This window comes from Hippopotamus amphibius, chromosome X (assembly GCF_030028045.1).
Source record: "Hippopotamus amphibius kiboko isolate mHipAmp2 chromosome X, mHipAmp2.hap2, whole genome shotgun sequence".
NCBI classification, from domain to species: domain Eukaryota; kingdom Metazoa; phylum Chordata; class Mammalia; order Artiodactyla; family Hippopotamidae; genus Hippopotamus; species Hippopotamus amphibius.
In genome coordinates, this window is record NC_080203.1 from 2,069,933 (window position 1) to 2,085,865 (window position 15,933).

General features: G+C 41.4%; 1 protein-coding gene across 2 annotated transcripts in view; it reads left to right on the plus strand.

Annotated features, from left to right (window-relative positions):
• GAB3 (GRB2 associated binding protein 3) overlaps window positions 1-15,933 on the plus strand; it is an 80,692-nt gene that overhangs the window by 43,210 nt on the left and 21,549 nt on the right. For both annotated transcript variants that reach the window (XM_057718398.1, XM_057718399.1), the window contains exons 5-7: window positions 11,703-11,758; window positions 12,236-12,455; window positions 15,054-15,135. In XM_057718398.1, coding sequence (XP_057574381.1) covers window positions 11,703-11,758; window positions 12,236-12,455; window positions 15,054-15,135 — 358 coding nt within the window. The remainder of the gene's footprint in view (window positions 1-11,702; window positions 11,759-12,235; window positions 12,456-15,053; window positions 15,136-15,933) is intronic.

Sequence of the window (15,933 nt, forward strand, 5' to 3'; positions counted from 1 at the left end):
TTATCCCCCACATTTTGTGTTTTTGGTGTCATATTTTACATCTTCATGTCTATCCCTTAATCTTTGTACTGGCTTATTTAAGTGGTTGATTCTCAGTCATTACTATATATTTGTCTTTCCTAGTGGGATTTTCCTTTTCTATAGATTTTTCCTCCTTTTCTGCTTAGAGAAGACCTTTTAACATTTCTTTTAGGCTGTGTTTAGTATTGATGACCTCTTTTAGCTTTTGCTTATCTGAGAAGCACTTTATCTCTCCTTTGATTCTAAATGATAATCTTGCTGGGTAGATTATCCTAGGTTACAGATTTTTCCTTTTTAGTGCTTTGAATCTATCATGCCACTGTCTTCTGGCCTGCGAATTTTCTGCAGAGAAATCAGCTGATAGCCTTGTGGGGATTTCCTTGCAAATGACTCTATTTTTCTCTTGCTGTTTTAAGAATTCTCTCTTTATCTTTAACTTTTGCCATTTTAATTATGATATGTTTTGGTGTGAGTCTGTTTGGGTTCATCTTGTTTGGGACCCTATGTGCTTCCTGTAGCTGGACATCTGTTTCCTTCTTTAGGTTTGGGAAATTTTCAGCCGTTAGTTCTGCAAATACATTTTTCATCCTTTTCTTTCTCCTTTCTCCTTCTGGAACCCTTATAAAGTGGATGTTGGTATGCTTTTGATAGTACCTAGAGGAATGGAGTTTTTTATATACTTTGATCCAAATCACATTAGACCCATTTGGCAAAAAAGCAGCTGGTTTTCATGACTTGCCTTGCCCTGGTAGAACTACTGCTGAGTGAGCCAGTGAGGGGTATGGGAGCACTCCAAGCTAAAATGCCACAGATTCTCACTGTTGTTATCTGATGTCCAGTAGTTTTTTTTTTCCAATAAATCCTTCCCAATACAATATACAACAATTTTGTTGTATGCTTTTGGTAAATTTTCAGAGTCCCCAAATAATTGTGTTTTTTAAGAATAATTTTGTACCGTTTTATCATTGCTTTTTGGAGAATGGCTTTTCTGAGCTCCTCATTCAGCCATTCTAGTAATACCACCTTCCCCTGTTTACTAATATTTTTTGGAGGGTGAAGTAGAAAAGAATAACTTTATTGTTTTGCCAGGCAAAGGGGGCCACAGCAGGCTAATGCCCTTAAAACTGTGTATCCCAACTTGGAGAGGGTAGTGAGAAGTCTTATAGTAATTGTTCAAAGAGGGCATGATGTTTGCTAACATTTTATTTAGGATTTTTGCATTGATAATCATAAGTGATATTAGTCTGTACTTTTCTGGTATATTTTATCTTTATCAGGTTTAGCTACCAAAGTTATACTTGGTTCATAAAAAGAATTATAAATATTCCTTGATTTTTCTAAACTTGAACAAATTTATGAAGCATTGGGACTGTCTGGTCTTTGAAGGTTTGGCAAAATTGTCTGTTGAAACCATCTGATCTTGGTGGTTTGGGGATGTAGCTCCATGGTAACTTTTTCTATTTTATTCTATGGAAATTTATTTTTTTTTCATTTTTTATTTTAATAAATGTATATTTATTTATTTATTTATTTATTTATTGGCTGTGTTGGGTCTTCATTGCTGCACGCGGGCTTTCTCTAGTTGCAGAGAGCAAGGGCTACTCTTTGTTGTGGTGTGTGGGCTCCTTGTTGCGGTGGCTTCTCTTGTTGCGGAGCACAGGCTCTAGGCTCATGGGCTTCAGTAGTTGCGGCACAGGGGCTCAATAGTTGTGGCTCACAGGCTCTAAAGCACAGGCTCAATAGCTGTGGCACATGGGCTTAGTTGCTTCGTGGCATGTGGGATCTTCCTGGAGCAGGAATCGAACCCGTGTCCCCTGCATTGGCAGGCAGATTCTCAACCACGACGCCACCTAGGAAGCCCTATTCTATGGAAATTTATATGTGTCATATTTCTATCCCTATTTGTGTCCATTTTGGTATAGTGTATTTTTCTAGGAAATTATCCACTTCATCTAGATTTTAAAGTTTATTTGTGTAAAGGTGTGCAGAATTGTGTCTTTAAAAAAATTCCTCTGTTTCAATAATAATTTTCTCCTTGTCAGTTCTTATTTTGTGTATTTGTGCCCCCCTCTTTTATTGATCATATTGGTTAGTGGGTTGGCTTTAGGTTAAATTTTTTTTCCAGGATACCAAGATTTTGATTTTTAAAAATTAAGTTCACTGTTTCTCTGTACTCTATTATTTTCTGCTTTTGTCTTTATTTTATAATTTCTTTTGGTTTTCTCTCTTGTTCTTTTTCTAGCTTTGACCTGGTTATTTGTTTGTTTCATTCTGTTATTTTTATCAATATAGATGTTTTAATAGTTTTTACCTTCTGGGTAGAATTGACCATTTATTTATTCCAGGTACTTGGTAGGCCCTTTCAATATGTAGATTCAAGTGTTACTTTATTTGTGGACCTTTTCTTGGATTATGATTTCAATGTTAGTAATGTAACATTGTTTTGTTTTCCTTTGAGGGGGGAATCTAATAATATGTATATTGCATCTTCTTTGACTAGCTTCTATTTCAACCACTTTTTTCTGTGATTCTTTTTCCTTTAATTTTTATTCTCTTAGTTGTTGTCTGGCCTTTCTTCAATGCTAGTTATTACATTTTCAGTTGAATATCTTCTTCCCTTGAAATTTTGTAACTTAGGCTTCATTTCTGAGATGATTTTCTCTTTTCCTTTAATTTCTTTCCTGAGTATAGTTAATCAATTCTTATTTCATTTTTTCCTATTTTCCATCCATTTCTGTCCTTTAGTTTGAAGCAAAATGTTGGAAATAAACTTGATATCTAATATTAAAGGAATAATGAAATTATGGTACATCTGTGGAATGAAATATAGTATCATTGAATAAAAGAATGAAGAAACTCTTTACTGAGTTTTTCTGCACTGATCTCTAAGATATTAAGTGAAAAAAAATCAGGTTGCAGAACAATGACTATAATATGCTTCCATCTATGATGTGTATGATTAACTTTTTGAAGACACACAAGAAACTGGTGACATTTTTTTGCCTCCAGAGATGACTGGATGGCTGTTCGGAATGAGGGGAGAGAAAGACTTTTCACTGTATACTCCCTTTTCTTTTTGTATTGAAGTTTTAAAATTAAGAGTGTATTAACCTATTCCAAATAAATAAATAAAAATCAGAATGTAATCCATTTCTTCCTAGACTTTACATTATAATGATGGGAGTAGACAATAAGCAGAATTTAGAAACAAGAGAACTTATCACAGCTAAAAAAGAAGATGGCGTTAGTAAGTCCTTACCTATCAGTAATTACTGTAAATGTAAATGGGTTGAATTCTCCAGTCAAAGGGCATAGAGTGGCTGGATGAATTTTTTAAAAGACCCAAGTATATGCTATCTACAAGAGACTCGCTTCACCTTTAAGGACACACATATCCTCAAATTGAAGGAATGACAAAGATACCCCATGCAAGTAGAAACCAAAAGTGAACAAGGGCAGCTATACTTATATCAGACAAAATACATTTTAAGCCAAAAATTATAACAAGAGACAAGGTCATTATACAATAATAAAGGTGTAAATTCATCAGGAAGATATGACAGTTGTAAATATATATGCACCCAACATCAGAGCACCTAAATATATTAAGCAAATACTAACAGATCTAAAGACAGAAATAGACAACAATACAAGAGGAGGGGACTTCAGAACCCCACTTTCAAAACTAGATAGATCATCCAGACAGAAAATCAACAAGGAAATGCTGGACCTCAACCATAGTTTACACCAAATGTATCTAAGAGGCATATACAAGGGTGAGTCAAAAATTATCCGCACTCTGGCTGTAGAATTTATTTTAATTAACTTTTAGAAAAATCAAATACATCATTTTTGACATAATCTCCTTGCTTTTCAATACACTTTGTCCATCTGTCAACGAGCTTTTGTATTCCCTCATTAAAAAATGTTTTAGGCTGAGCTGCGAGCCATGTCTACACTTCTTCATCAGAAATGAATTTCTGTCCTCGTAGGGCTGCTTTGAGGGGACCAAACAGGTGAAAGTCTGATGTAGCAAGATCAGGAGTATAGGGAGGATGCTTTAACACTTCAAAACAAAGTAATCCACGACAGACTTAGGTTTCAAAAAGTTTATGTGAGATAGGTAACGAAACAAATCACAGAAAAGCATAAACAGAAGTGTTTGGATATCTACAAACAAAATTTGGACTGATATTCTAAGGAAGGTGAAAGTTTCTTAAAGAGAATCATTACTGGTGGTGAGACATGGATTCATCACTATGAGCCTGAGAGTAAACGGCAGAGTATGAAATGGAAACATCTCAATCGCCAGCCAAGAAGAAGTTCAAAAGTCAACCCTCAGCTGGAAAATTGATGTTTACAGTTTTCTGGGATTCTGAAGGGCCAGTATTGGAGAATTATCAGGAAAAAGGTCCAGCAATCAGCAGTGCTCTTTACAGTGAGATGCTTATTGAAGAGCTGAAGCCTAAACTTCAGATTAAAAGCAGAGGACTGCTCTCCAAGGGTGTTGTGATCTTGCATGACAATGCACGTCCACACACTTCTGCCCACACTGTCGACACTCTACAAAAACTTCATTTTGAGGTGTTAAAGCATCCTCCCTATAGTCCTGATCTTGCTCCATTGGACTTTCACCTGTTTGGTCCTCTGAAAGCAGACCTATGCAGACGGAAATTCACTTCTGGTGAAGAAGTGAAGACAGTGGTGCATTCGTGGCTCACAGCTCATCCGAAAACATTTTTTAGTGAGGGAATACGAAAGCTTATGGACAGATGGACAAAGTGTGTTGAAAAGCAAGGAGATTATGTCAAAAAATGATGTATTTGTCTTTTCTAAAAGTTAATTAAAATAAACTCTACAGCCAGAGTGCAGATAATTTTTGACTCACCCTCATATAAAACATTCCATTTAATAACAGTAGAATAGACAGTCTTCCTCTCAAGCACAGATAGAACATTTTCCAGGATAAATCACATGGCAGGCCACAAAACAAGTCTTAGAAAACTTAAGAAGACTGAAATCATACCAAGTATCTTATTTTGATCCCTAATAGTATGAAACTAGAAACCAGTAACAGGAGGAAATTTGGAAAACTCACAAATATGTGGAAATTTAACAACACAGTCCTCAACAATCAATGGGTCAAAGAAGAAATCAAAAGAGAAATCAAAAAATATCTTGAAACAAATGAAAATGGAAACACAAAATGCCAAAACCTATGGGATGCTGCAAAAGCAGTCCTAAGAGGGAAGTTTATAGTGATAAACACCGATATTAAGAAAACAGAAAGATCTCCAGCAACCTACCCTTACATCTCAGTGCACAAACTAAGCCCAGAGGTGGCATTCAAAAGGAAATAACAGAGATCAGAGCAGAAATAAATGAAATAGAAACCAGAATAACAATAGAAAAGATCAACAAACCTGAGTTGTTTTTTTTTGAAAAGATAAACAAAACAAAACTTTAGCTACACCAACTTAGAAAAAAAGAGAGAAGACTCAAATAAATACATTCAGAACTGAATGAGGAGACATTACAACTGATACTCAGAAATACAAAGGAGCATAAGAGACTACTATGAATAATTATATGTCAACAAATTGGATAACCTAGATGAAACTGATGAATTCCTAGAAACATGCAATCTACTAAAACTGAATCATGAAGAAGTAAAATCTGAGCAGACCATTAATGAGAAAGGAAATTGAATCAGTAATCAAAAACCTCCCAACAAAGCAAAGCCCAGGACCAGATGGTTTCACTGGTGACTTCTACCAAGCATTTAAAGAAGAATTAGTGCCTATCCTTCTGAAATTCTTCCAGAAAATTGAAGAGGAGGGAACAGTCTCAAAACTCATTTTATAAGGAAAGCATTACCCTTTATATCAAAGCCTGATGAGGACACTGCAAAAAAAGCAAGCTGTAGACCAATATCCCTGATGAATAAAAATGCAAAAATGCTCAACAAAATGTTAGCAAACTGAATTCACCTGCACATTAAGACCACATGCCATGATTAATTGGTATTTGCCCCTGAGATGCAAGGATGGTTCAACATACACAAATCAATAAATGTGATACACTGCATTAATAGAATAAAAGACAAAAATCATATAATGTCAGCAGATTCAGAAAAGTCATTTGACAATAAACAAATGTATTTCATCTTCTTGTGATAAAAACCTTCAACAAATTGGGTATTGAAGGAACAGACATCAACATAGTAAAGGCTATATATGACAAAGTGAGTGACAGCTGACATACTCAATGGTAAAAGGTCAAAAGTTTTCCCTCTAAAATCAGGAACCAGACAAGGGCTCCCACTTTCAACACTCTTAGTCAACATACAGAAATAAGTTGCATTTCTATACACTGACAACTAAGTAACTGAAAAAAGAATAAAATAATTCCATTCAAAATAGCATCAAAAATAATAAAATACTCAGGAAGATTTTTTTTTTAATTTTTATCTTAAAAATTAATTCATTTATTTATTGTCTGTGTTGGGTCTTTGTTGCTGCATGGGGGCTTCCTCTAGTTGCGGCGAGTGGGGGGCTACTCTTTGTTGCAGTGCACAGGCTTCTCATTGCGGTGGCTTCTCTTGTTGCAGAGTACAGGCTCTAGGCACATGGGCTTCAGTAGTTGTGGCACATGAGGTCAATAGTTGTGGCTCACAGGCTTAGTTGCTCCGTGGCATGTGGAATCTTCCCCGACCAGGGCTCGAACCCATGTCCCCTGCATTGGCAGGCAGATTCTTAACCACTGCACCACCAGGAAAGTCCCACTCAGGAATAAATTTAATGAAGGAGGTGAAATACCTGTACACTAAACACTACAAGACTTTGACGAAAGAAATTGAAGACACAAATAAATGGAAAGATACCCTGTACTCATGGATCAGAAGAATTAATGATGTTGAAATGTTCATACTACCCCAAAACATCTATAGAGTTAATGAAATCCCTATCAAAATTGCAATGGCATTTTTTACAGAAATAGAAAAAAAAATCCTAAAATTTGTATGGAAGCACAAAAGACCTTGAATAGCCAAAGCAATCCTGAGAAAGAACCAAGCCAAAGGCATTACACTTCCTGATATCAGACTATACTACAAAGCTATAGTAATGAAAATAAAGAGCCCAGGAATAAAGCCCCACAGTTAACTGATATTTGACAAGGGAGCCAAGAATACTCAGTGGGGAAAGCATAGTCTCGTCAGTAAATGGTGTTGGGAAAGCTGGATAGCTACATGCATAAAAATTTGGACCCCTATCTTAGACCACTCACAAAAATTAGCTTGAAATGGATTTACGACTTAAACATAAATCCTAAATCTGTAAAACTCCTGGAAGAAAACACAGGAGAAAAGCTCTTTGACGTTGGTCTTGGCAATGATTTTTTGGACACCAAAAGCACAAGCAGAAAAGGCAAAAAGTGGGACTACATCAAGCTAAAAACCTTCTGTAGAGCAAAAGAAACAATCAACAAAATGAAAAGGCTACCTATGAAATGGGATAAAATATTTGAAAACCATATATCTGATAAGGGATTAAAATCCAAAATCTATAAAGAACTCATACAACTCAGTAACAACAGCAGGAACAACTAAAACATAAACTGATAAAAATGGGCAGAGGAACTGAATAGACATTTTCCCAAAGAACACATACAGATGGTCAACAGGTACATGAAATGATGCCCAACATCACTGATCATCAGGGAAATGCACATCAAAACCACAATGAGATAGTTAGAATGGCTATCATCAAGAAGACAAGAGGCAAGAGGTGTTGGCAAGGATATGGAGAAAAGGGAACCCTTGTGCACTGTTGGTGGGAATACAGATTGATTCAGTTGCTATGGAAAACAGTATGGATGTTCCTCAAAAAATTAAAAATAGAGTTACCATATAATCCAGTAATCTCACTTCTGGGTATAGAGCCAAAGGAAATAAAAACAGGATCTTAAAGAGATATATGCACTCCCATGTTTATTGCAGCATTAGTCACAATAGCCAAGATATCAAAACAACCTAAATGTCCATCAACACATGAATGGATAAAGAGGATGGAATGGGATATTATCGATCCATGAGGAAGAAGGAAATTCTACCATTTGTGACAACATGGATGGATCTTGGCATTATGCTAAGTGAAATAAGTCAGACAGAATGATAGATAATGTGTGAAATCATTTATATGTAGAATCTTAAAAAACCAAATTCATAAACAGAGAGTAGAATGGTGGTTACCATGGGCTGGTGGGGCAGGGGAAATGGGAGATATTGGTCAAAGGGTACAGACTTCCAGTTAGAAGATGAATAAGTCGTGGGGATCTACTGCACAGCATTGTGAGTATAGTTAGCAAATATATTATATACTTGAAACTTTTTAAGAGAGTAGATATTACATATTCTCACCACAAAAAAGAAATGGTAACCACAAATCTGATTTCTTTTTCTTTGACTTTGTTTTTGAAGTATAATTGACCTATATCACTATGTGAGTTCATCAATTATACTTCAAAAACAAACATTCATAGAAAAAGAGATCAGATTTGTGGTTACCAGAGGCTGAGGACTGGGGGAGGGAGAATTGGATGAAGGCAGTGAAAAGGTAGAAACTTCCAGTTAGAAGATAAATAAGTACTAGGGATGTAATGTACAACATGACAAATATAATTGACACCATTGTATGTTGTACATTAAGATTGTTAAGAGAGTAAATCCTGAGCTCTCATCACAAGGAAAAATATTTTTTTTCTGTTTCTTTAGTGTTGTATCTGTATGAGATGATGGATGCTCACTAAGCTTATTGTAATAACCGTTTCATGCTGTATGTAAGTCACATCATTGTGCTATATGCCTTACACTTACACAGTGCTGCATGTCAATTACATCTCGATGAAACTGGAAGGAAAAAAGAAATGGTAATTATGTGATGGTATGGAGCTGTTAGGTAACGCTATGGTGATAGTCATTTTGCAATATATGTGTAACAAATCAACACATTGTACACCTTAAATTTACACAGTGTTATACGTCAATTATATATCAATAAAGCTGAAGTAAAATAGAAGTATCTGGTATGTTAGAAGGTGATAGTGCTTTGGAAAGAGAAAAAGTAGAGCAGGGTCAAGGAGATCAGTGGAGCATGTGGGGGCAAAGTTATGATATTAAAAAGGGTGATTAGGGTAGTTTTAGTTGAGAGGAAAGATTTGAAGAAACACTTGAAGGAAGGGTGGGAGCAAGGCACGCTGATTGGTAGAGGAGAAAACTAGAGCAAAAGCACTCATGTGGGAAAAGCTTGGTATCATTGGACAAGAGATAAGTGAGGCCAATATGATTGTAGTGGGGAGAGTAAGAAGAGTTGTAGGAGGTGAAGGTGGGGAGATAAGGCAGGGGAGGATCATGTTGGTCTTTGTAGAGCAGTCTGAGGAATTGAGCTCTGACTCCGAGTGAGATGGGGTCATTGCTGGATACTGAGTAGGGCGAGATGTCACTGCCACTCTGGTTCCTGAGTGGGGAATAGGCTGAGAGTGCCGGATCACGTGGGTCCTCATAGACCATTCTAAGGACTTGGGCTCTGACCCTGAGTGAGACGGGGCTGTTGCAGAATATTGAGCAGGAGAGGGACGTGCTATGACTTACATTTTAACAGGATCACTGCTGTGTTGAGAATAGACTGAAGGGAACCACGTGTAGAACAGGAAAACCAGTTAGAAGGAATGGTAACTGAGACTAAGATAGTCTTTCGAATTTGTTAGAGATGGTTGGATGCTTGCTATATCTTGAAGATAGAACCTTACTCATTGGATGGACAGTAGAGAAAGAATGGAGTCAATGATGACATCATGATTTTTGGCCTGAGAAACTGAGATGGGGAAAGAGGAACAAGTTGGAAGAGGGGGAGGAGGTCAGGAGGTTGTTTTGGGATATGTTGAATTTGAGATGCCTGCTAGATATAGTAGTGGAAATGTCCAGTAAGTTGTTAGAAATATGAGTCTGAAGATCAGTGAGAGGCTGGGGCTGGAGCCATGAATTGGGGAGTTGTCAGCATAGAGTTGGTAGACCTAAGTGACTAGATGACATCACCAAGAGAGCGAATATAGAGAAGAGAACAGCACCAATGGCTGAGCCTAGAGCCCTACAACGTTTAGAGATTGAGGACAAGAGGAGGAACCAGCAAAAGAAAACCTAAACAAGTGACCAGTGAAGTAGGAGGAAATTCAGCAGAGTCAAGTTCTGGGAGAGCTGGTCACGTTCCAGGGGTCTGTATCATAGGAGTGTGGACGTGCGTCCATTCTGAGATTCTGTCTTCCCACGATCGTAAATTCCTTTAACTCACTGCTGTTGATGCAGAATTTTCTCTGCATTTGTGTTATTTGGAGAGGGAGTTAGGGGCCTGTGTAAACATATTCAAGTTCCACATTCTTTATTAACAACACCCATAATACCTTCTAGGATTTATTAAGTGCTTCATGTTCCAGTCATTGTTGTAAGTCGTTTGGATGCACTAACACATCTAACCTTTCCAACAGTCCTATGAAATAGGTTCTGTTATTGGTCTTATTTTGCAGGTTAGGAAACTGAGACACAGAGAGAATAAGTAACTTGTCCAGTGTCACAGAGCTGATAAGTGGTAGAGTAGGGATTTCAAACTAGACAGTGGGACTCCAGAGCAGCCTTGAACCAGTACTTCTTCAGCCTTCAAGAAATATAAGCATAGATATATACATATTCTTAATTCCATCAATCTCCGTCGCATCTTTCTGAGCTGGGAGTTGTTCTCTCGCTTTAAGATGATGTTGACGCCTCGGTTTTTTTCTCAGAGGCAACCTAGGGAGACACTTTACTCCGGTCCCCACATGCTGAGGGCCTTTCTCAGCAGCGCTCCCTGCCTCTGGTGGCCCCAGGCCCCTGACTTTCTGCCTTCCTCTCCCTTGTTCTCTCTCATCATGAGCCAGTGCTCGTCTTGCTGCTCTTTGAATGTTGAGAGTCTCTAGGATTTTACACTTAAACTTTTCTCAACATTTACAACCTAGATCAGCTCCTCCACTCTTAGGGTTTGACTGCCATCTCTAAGCAGGTCTCGTTTGAATCTAGGCCCATATATCTTGCCCCCTTCTGGACATCTCCTGGTTCAATTCAACGATTATTATAATTTTTTTATGTCACACTTTATGTGTCACGTTCATCTCACAAATGTCTGGTCCTGGATTCATCCATCTCTCCTCTCTCTCCGGATCCGTACCTGAGGAGCTGACTCTTGCTGCAGAAATTCGTGGTCACCGATTCATGCTGCCGCTCTACAAGGGTCTCACTCTTTTGTTCACCCTGTTCTCCTGTTCATCGCAAGGGCTGTTTCATGCCTGCTCTCCTCAAACTTCCAGCTCTGTCTCTACCATCTCTAAGTGCAGAGGATTCATGTAACAAATGCAACAAGCATTTGTTAATTTCTTGCTCTGACTCCAGGCAATTCACAGAGAGAGCTGAAGCCATCATACAGAAACCTCTTCAAAATCTGGGCTGCGAGGGAATGTGCTCGAGTGCCCAGCTAGACTCAATAGCAAGCCTTTCTCTCTGGAGTTGAGCACAGGGCCCTGAGGTGCATAGGGACTTGGAGCCTAGTTTCAACTGATGTTGTCCTACATATTTCACCACCCTGGCTTGTTTCTTGCAGGTGATGTAGAAGGCCAATCTTTAAGACACCGAGATAAACGGCTAAGTTTAAATCTGGTAAGTTTGGTACTTGAGTTTCTGTAAGCCTCAGTTTTCACCAAAAAATAGCCTGACCTATTTGTGTTCCCTTGATGTCTTTTGAGATTCAGCACTCTGAACCTCTGAGGACCTTTCCAGTCTCCCATTAAGGCTTGAACTTGTCTGGGAACTACTGGACTTCATGTCCTATAAGGACCCTGCCAGTTCTAATGGTCCGGACACTTCCCCGACATGGGGTACTTACTGAAGTCATCACGTGATACTTAAGTCATTTGCATAAATGCATTAACCTCTGTCGTCCAGCATGAGATCTCAGTGACTCATCACCTACCTCACACGATAAGTCCAGAGGCAGAGCTTGAGTTAGAGGCTTGTCTGACTTTCCTGAGGAGGTTCAGAGTTATTCTTGGATAATTTGCAACTGAAATCCCGCGTGCAGCTGAGGCTGCCCAGTGGAAGCAGTTGCCATGGCAACCGGCACCCATTCCCTTGCAGCCCTGCAGGTTCTTCCCGATGTCCCCACCGGGTTCCACCAGTGCTGAAGACAGCTACGTGCCCATGAGCCCCCAGGCTGCTGCCTCTGCTCTTGGACCCCACTGCAGCATGGATGACTACATCCCAATGAGCTCAGGAAGCATCTCCAGCCCATTGCCCGAGCTGCCCGCAGACCTGGAGCCTCCCCCTGTGAACAGAGATCTCAAGCCTCAGAGGAAACGTAAGCCACTTCCCCAGGCCTGCCGTGCGGGGTTGGGAAGCAAGGTATGGTGGCCGTGTGGAAAAGCTTCCCTCCTGACCCTCTCTGCCAAGGAGGCCCTAGAGAAACCACCGCAGAGGCCTGGGAAGCACAAGGGTCGGGAGAAACGGCTGGGATTGAGTGGGGAGGGCTGCGGAGCCCTGCTGCCCCAGATCATCAGGATAAAAGGAACCAGGGGACTTGCAATCACTGTGGCCCGGCAAATGCAGCCTCCAAAGCCAAGTTCATTCCAGAGTACTCATCTCTGCCTGCTTCCCTAACAAAGTTCCAGAAATAAGTGAGGATGGGTGGGAATGGAACCCACCTGGCCTCTCTCTGTTTAAAGAGCACTTAAATGCAATCACAGTGTCCACAGTGTGTAAGGTGGCCAAGGGTGGCCTTTGACACTGATTCCTGAATGTAGACCTGGTCATCCACCACGTCGCTCAGCGCCCCGCGCATGCAGCAGCAGAGGTGTGTGGGGGCGGGGCGGGGGGGATGTGGAGGTGAGCAGTGTGGCTACTGCACGCACAGAGCTCCAGGCAGCTCCTCCCGCCTGCTGAGCAGCAGCAACAGGCAGGGAGGAAGGCGAAGAGGGGACGAGCAAAAGCTGACTTCATTCTCGCTCGTCGTCGCCTGCCCGGTAGGCCTGGGTGGTTCCAAGGACATACTTGGTACCGTGACCGTGACCCTTGACATTCCTTCAGCTCCACCGACACCTCTATCTGCTCTTTGGAAAAACTACTGCTTCAGGTGGCCACGCCCAGAGCTGTAACTAAGTCGTCTGCTTGTGCCTGGTCCACTCCAGCCTCGCCCTCTTCAATTCAAGTCAAATCACATCTCCAGTGTGTTTGCCTAGCACTGGGGGAGCAGAGATGAGGAAACAAGCAGGGTTGCTCAGCTTGAGGGGAAGAAAGATATGTCAGAACCACCTGGAAGAAGAAGAATTATGCAATAGGTACTCAATTGGAGAACAGACCCTGTCTGGTGAGCTTTAGAGGAAATAAACATTCATTCTGGTCAGAAACCATTTCACAGGGACCTGTAACTTTAAGGTAGATACTGTTGCTTTGCTCAGTGACTTTTCTATAGCAACGCTGTACAACAGAACTTTCTGTAAAGAAGAAAATGTGGCTATTGAACACGTGAAGTGTGGCTAGTGCAACGGATGACCTGAATTTTTTTTAATATTTATTTTTGGCTGCATTGAGTCTTTCTTGCTGCGCAAGGGCTTTCTCTAGTTGTGGCGAGTGGGGGCTACTCTTCGTTGCGGTGCACGGGCTTCTCATTGTGGTGGCTTCTCAGTAGTTGTGGCACATGGGCTTAGTTGCTCCGAGGCATGTGGAATCTTCGCAGACCCGTGTCCCCTGCATTGGCAGGCGGATTAGCAACCACTGTGCCACCACGGAAGTCCCTGAATTTTTAAATTTTATTTAATTTTAATGCATTGAAATTTCAATAGCCACATGTGGCTAGTGGCTACCATATTGGACATTGAAGCTCTATAAGACTTGCTGATGGAGGCACAGAGATTTTGAATGGGGGTTTACTGGGTGGGTGTGAAGGTGGACACCTGCGCTGGGAGGGGCTGGTTCTGACACATGTGGCTTCAGGGATGGACCCTGGGGCCCAACCAGGACAGACAGGTGGTGAAGCCAGGAGGCAGCTGATCGGTGGAGCTGACACCAGGGTATATCACGGCCAGGAGAGGCCTTCTCCCCAGGGACTACACAACTCATATATCCTTTCTAGCTCAACACCTGGCAGGTCTGAGGCTCCTAGGAAACTGATCGAGCAGCAGGAAAGTCACCGGTACTATGGAGCAGAGTTAAACGGTCTCTACCCGTGTGGTCTAGTGGAGGAAAGAGCTGGAAATGCAAGCTTACCCTTGACAGCAGTCACCCACTTCGTGATGACATGACCAACGCGGAGTGCGGTTAGTCTAGACCCAAATCAGATGAGTGTGTCATCATGAAGTGGGCAAGTCCTGTGAAGGGTAAGCACAGGAACTCATGACAGCCATGAGCTGGGGACTTATCTTGTCTGGAAATCAAAGAAGGCCTTCCTAAGCAGGGGACGTGGAGCTGAGATCCAAAAACAACTATAACTAGGCCGAGAGCTGGGGAAGAATGTTCTGGGCAGAAGGACCATCAGGGGGACAGTGGACTGGAGGTGGGGAAGATGAGAACTTGGGTGGTTCCTCTGCCTGTAATGAGGAAGGGGTACAGTTTCAGTTTTGGACTTTGTCAAGGATGAGACAGGCTTCAGGATGCCAAGAGATCTGAGACTCTCATCTGTTTTGTTCATCGTGTGCCTCCCACACCTAGAGCCACGCGTGACAGACAGTGAGTGCCCGAGAAATGCATAGTGACTGGATGTGAGCGCTGCTGCTCACGTGACCACTGGCTCAGTACTTGCCCCCCGACTCCCAGAGAGGCAGGAAAGTGAAAAGCACGCTCATCATCAGTGCTGCTCAGGAGTAAATGTGGACTTGATGGATTTTCATAGTTTTACAGTTTTTAGATTCTGGCCTTGAACCCCTGAGAACTTACCACGTCGGTGTCATGTGTTACCTTGCAGCGTGGTCACCTCCCCTGGACCTGCAAAGCCTCTGCACCATCCGGGAGCACACGTCTCTGACCAGGACCCGCACTGTGCCTTGGTGAGTCTTTGATTGCTTACAGGGGCCTCACCCAGCACACTCCCAGCCTGACTCAAGACCTTGGGGGTTAAAGGCAGTCGAAGCCCACTCAGTCTGGCTTAAGCCGAATGAGGGATGGGAGTTATTATCCTGAGCCAGGAGGGTTTTGTAGGTCACAAAGGAAGGACCATAAGTGGATCTCTCAGGACAATGGAATCAGGAACAAGAGTGCTGCTGGGAACCCGCCTCTCACGTCTGCTTCTCTCTTCACATTGGCTCATTCCTCTTTCTTTCGGGACCTCTTTTCTCTGTTGCACAATCCTCACGACCTGAGATAGCTGTCCTGTAGATCCTTATTTACATGCTACAATTCTAGTACCGAGAGAGAGGTTCTTTTTCAATCCCAATTCACATTTCTTGGGAGAGGGAATTCTTTTGCCCCAGCCAGGGTGGAGGCAGCTCTGGCCTGCTGAGCAGGGCCGGTAGAGCCAACGTGGCCCCCAGAAGCCCGACTTTGTGAAGGGAGTAGGAGAAGGAGTTCTCAGAGAAAGAGGGATGCCCATGGGCTCTGGAGACAAACCCCAAAATGTATCTGCATTCTCTCATCTCACCTTGTAGAAGCTGGAGTTTCAGAGTCCTGAGCCTGTAGTCTTGGTCTCATCCTAGCAGAGGAATGACCGCACTTCCTTACTTTTCTTGACTACTTTGAATGGAAACAGGAGAGCCTCAAAGGGGTGTTTTTGTTTTGTTTTGTTTTGTTTTTCTATAAGTGATACAATGCCTTGCTCTCTTTCTAGAAAGCTCATGAGAATTGGGAGC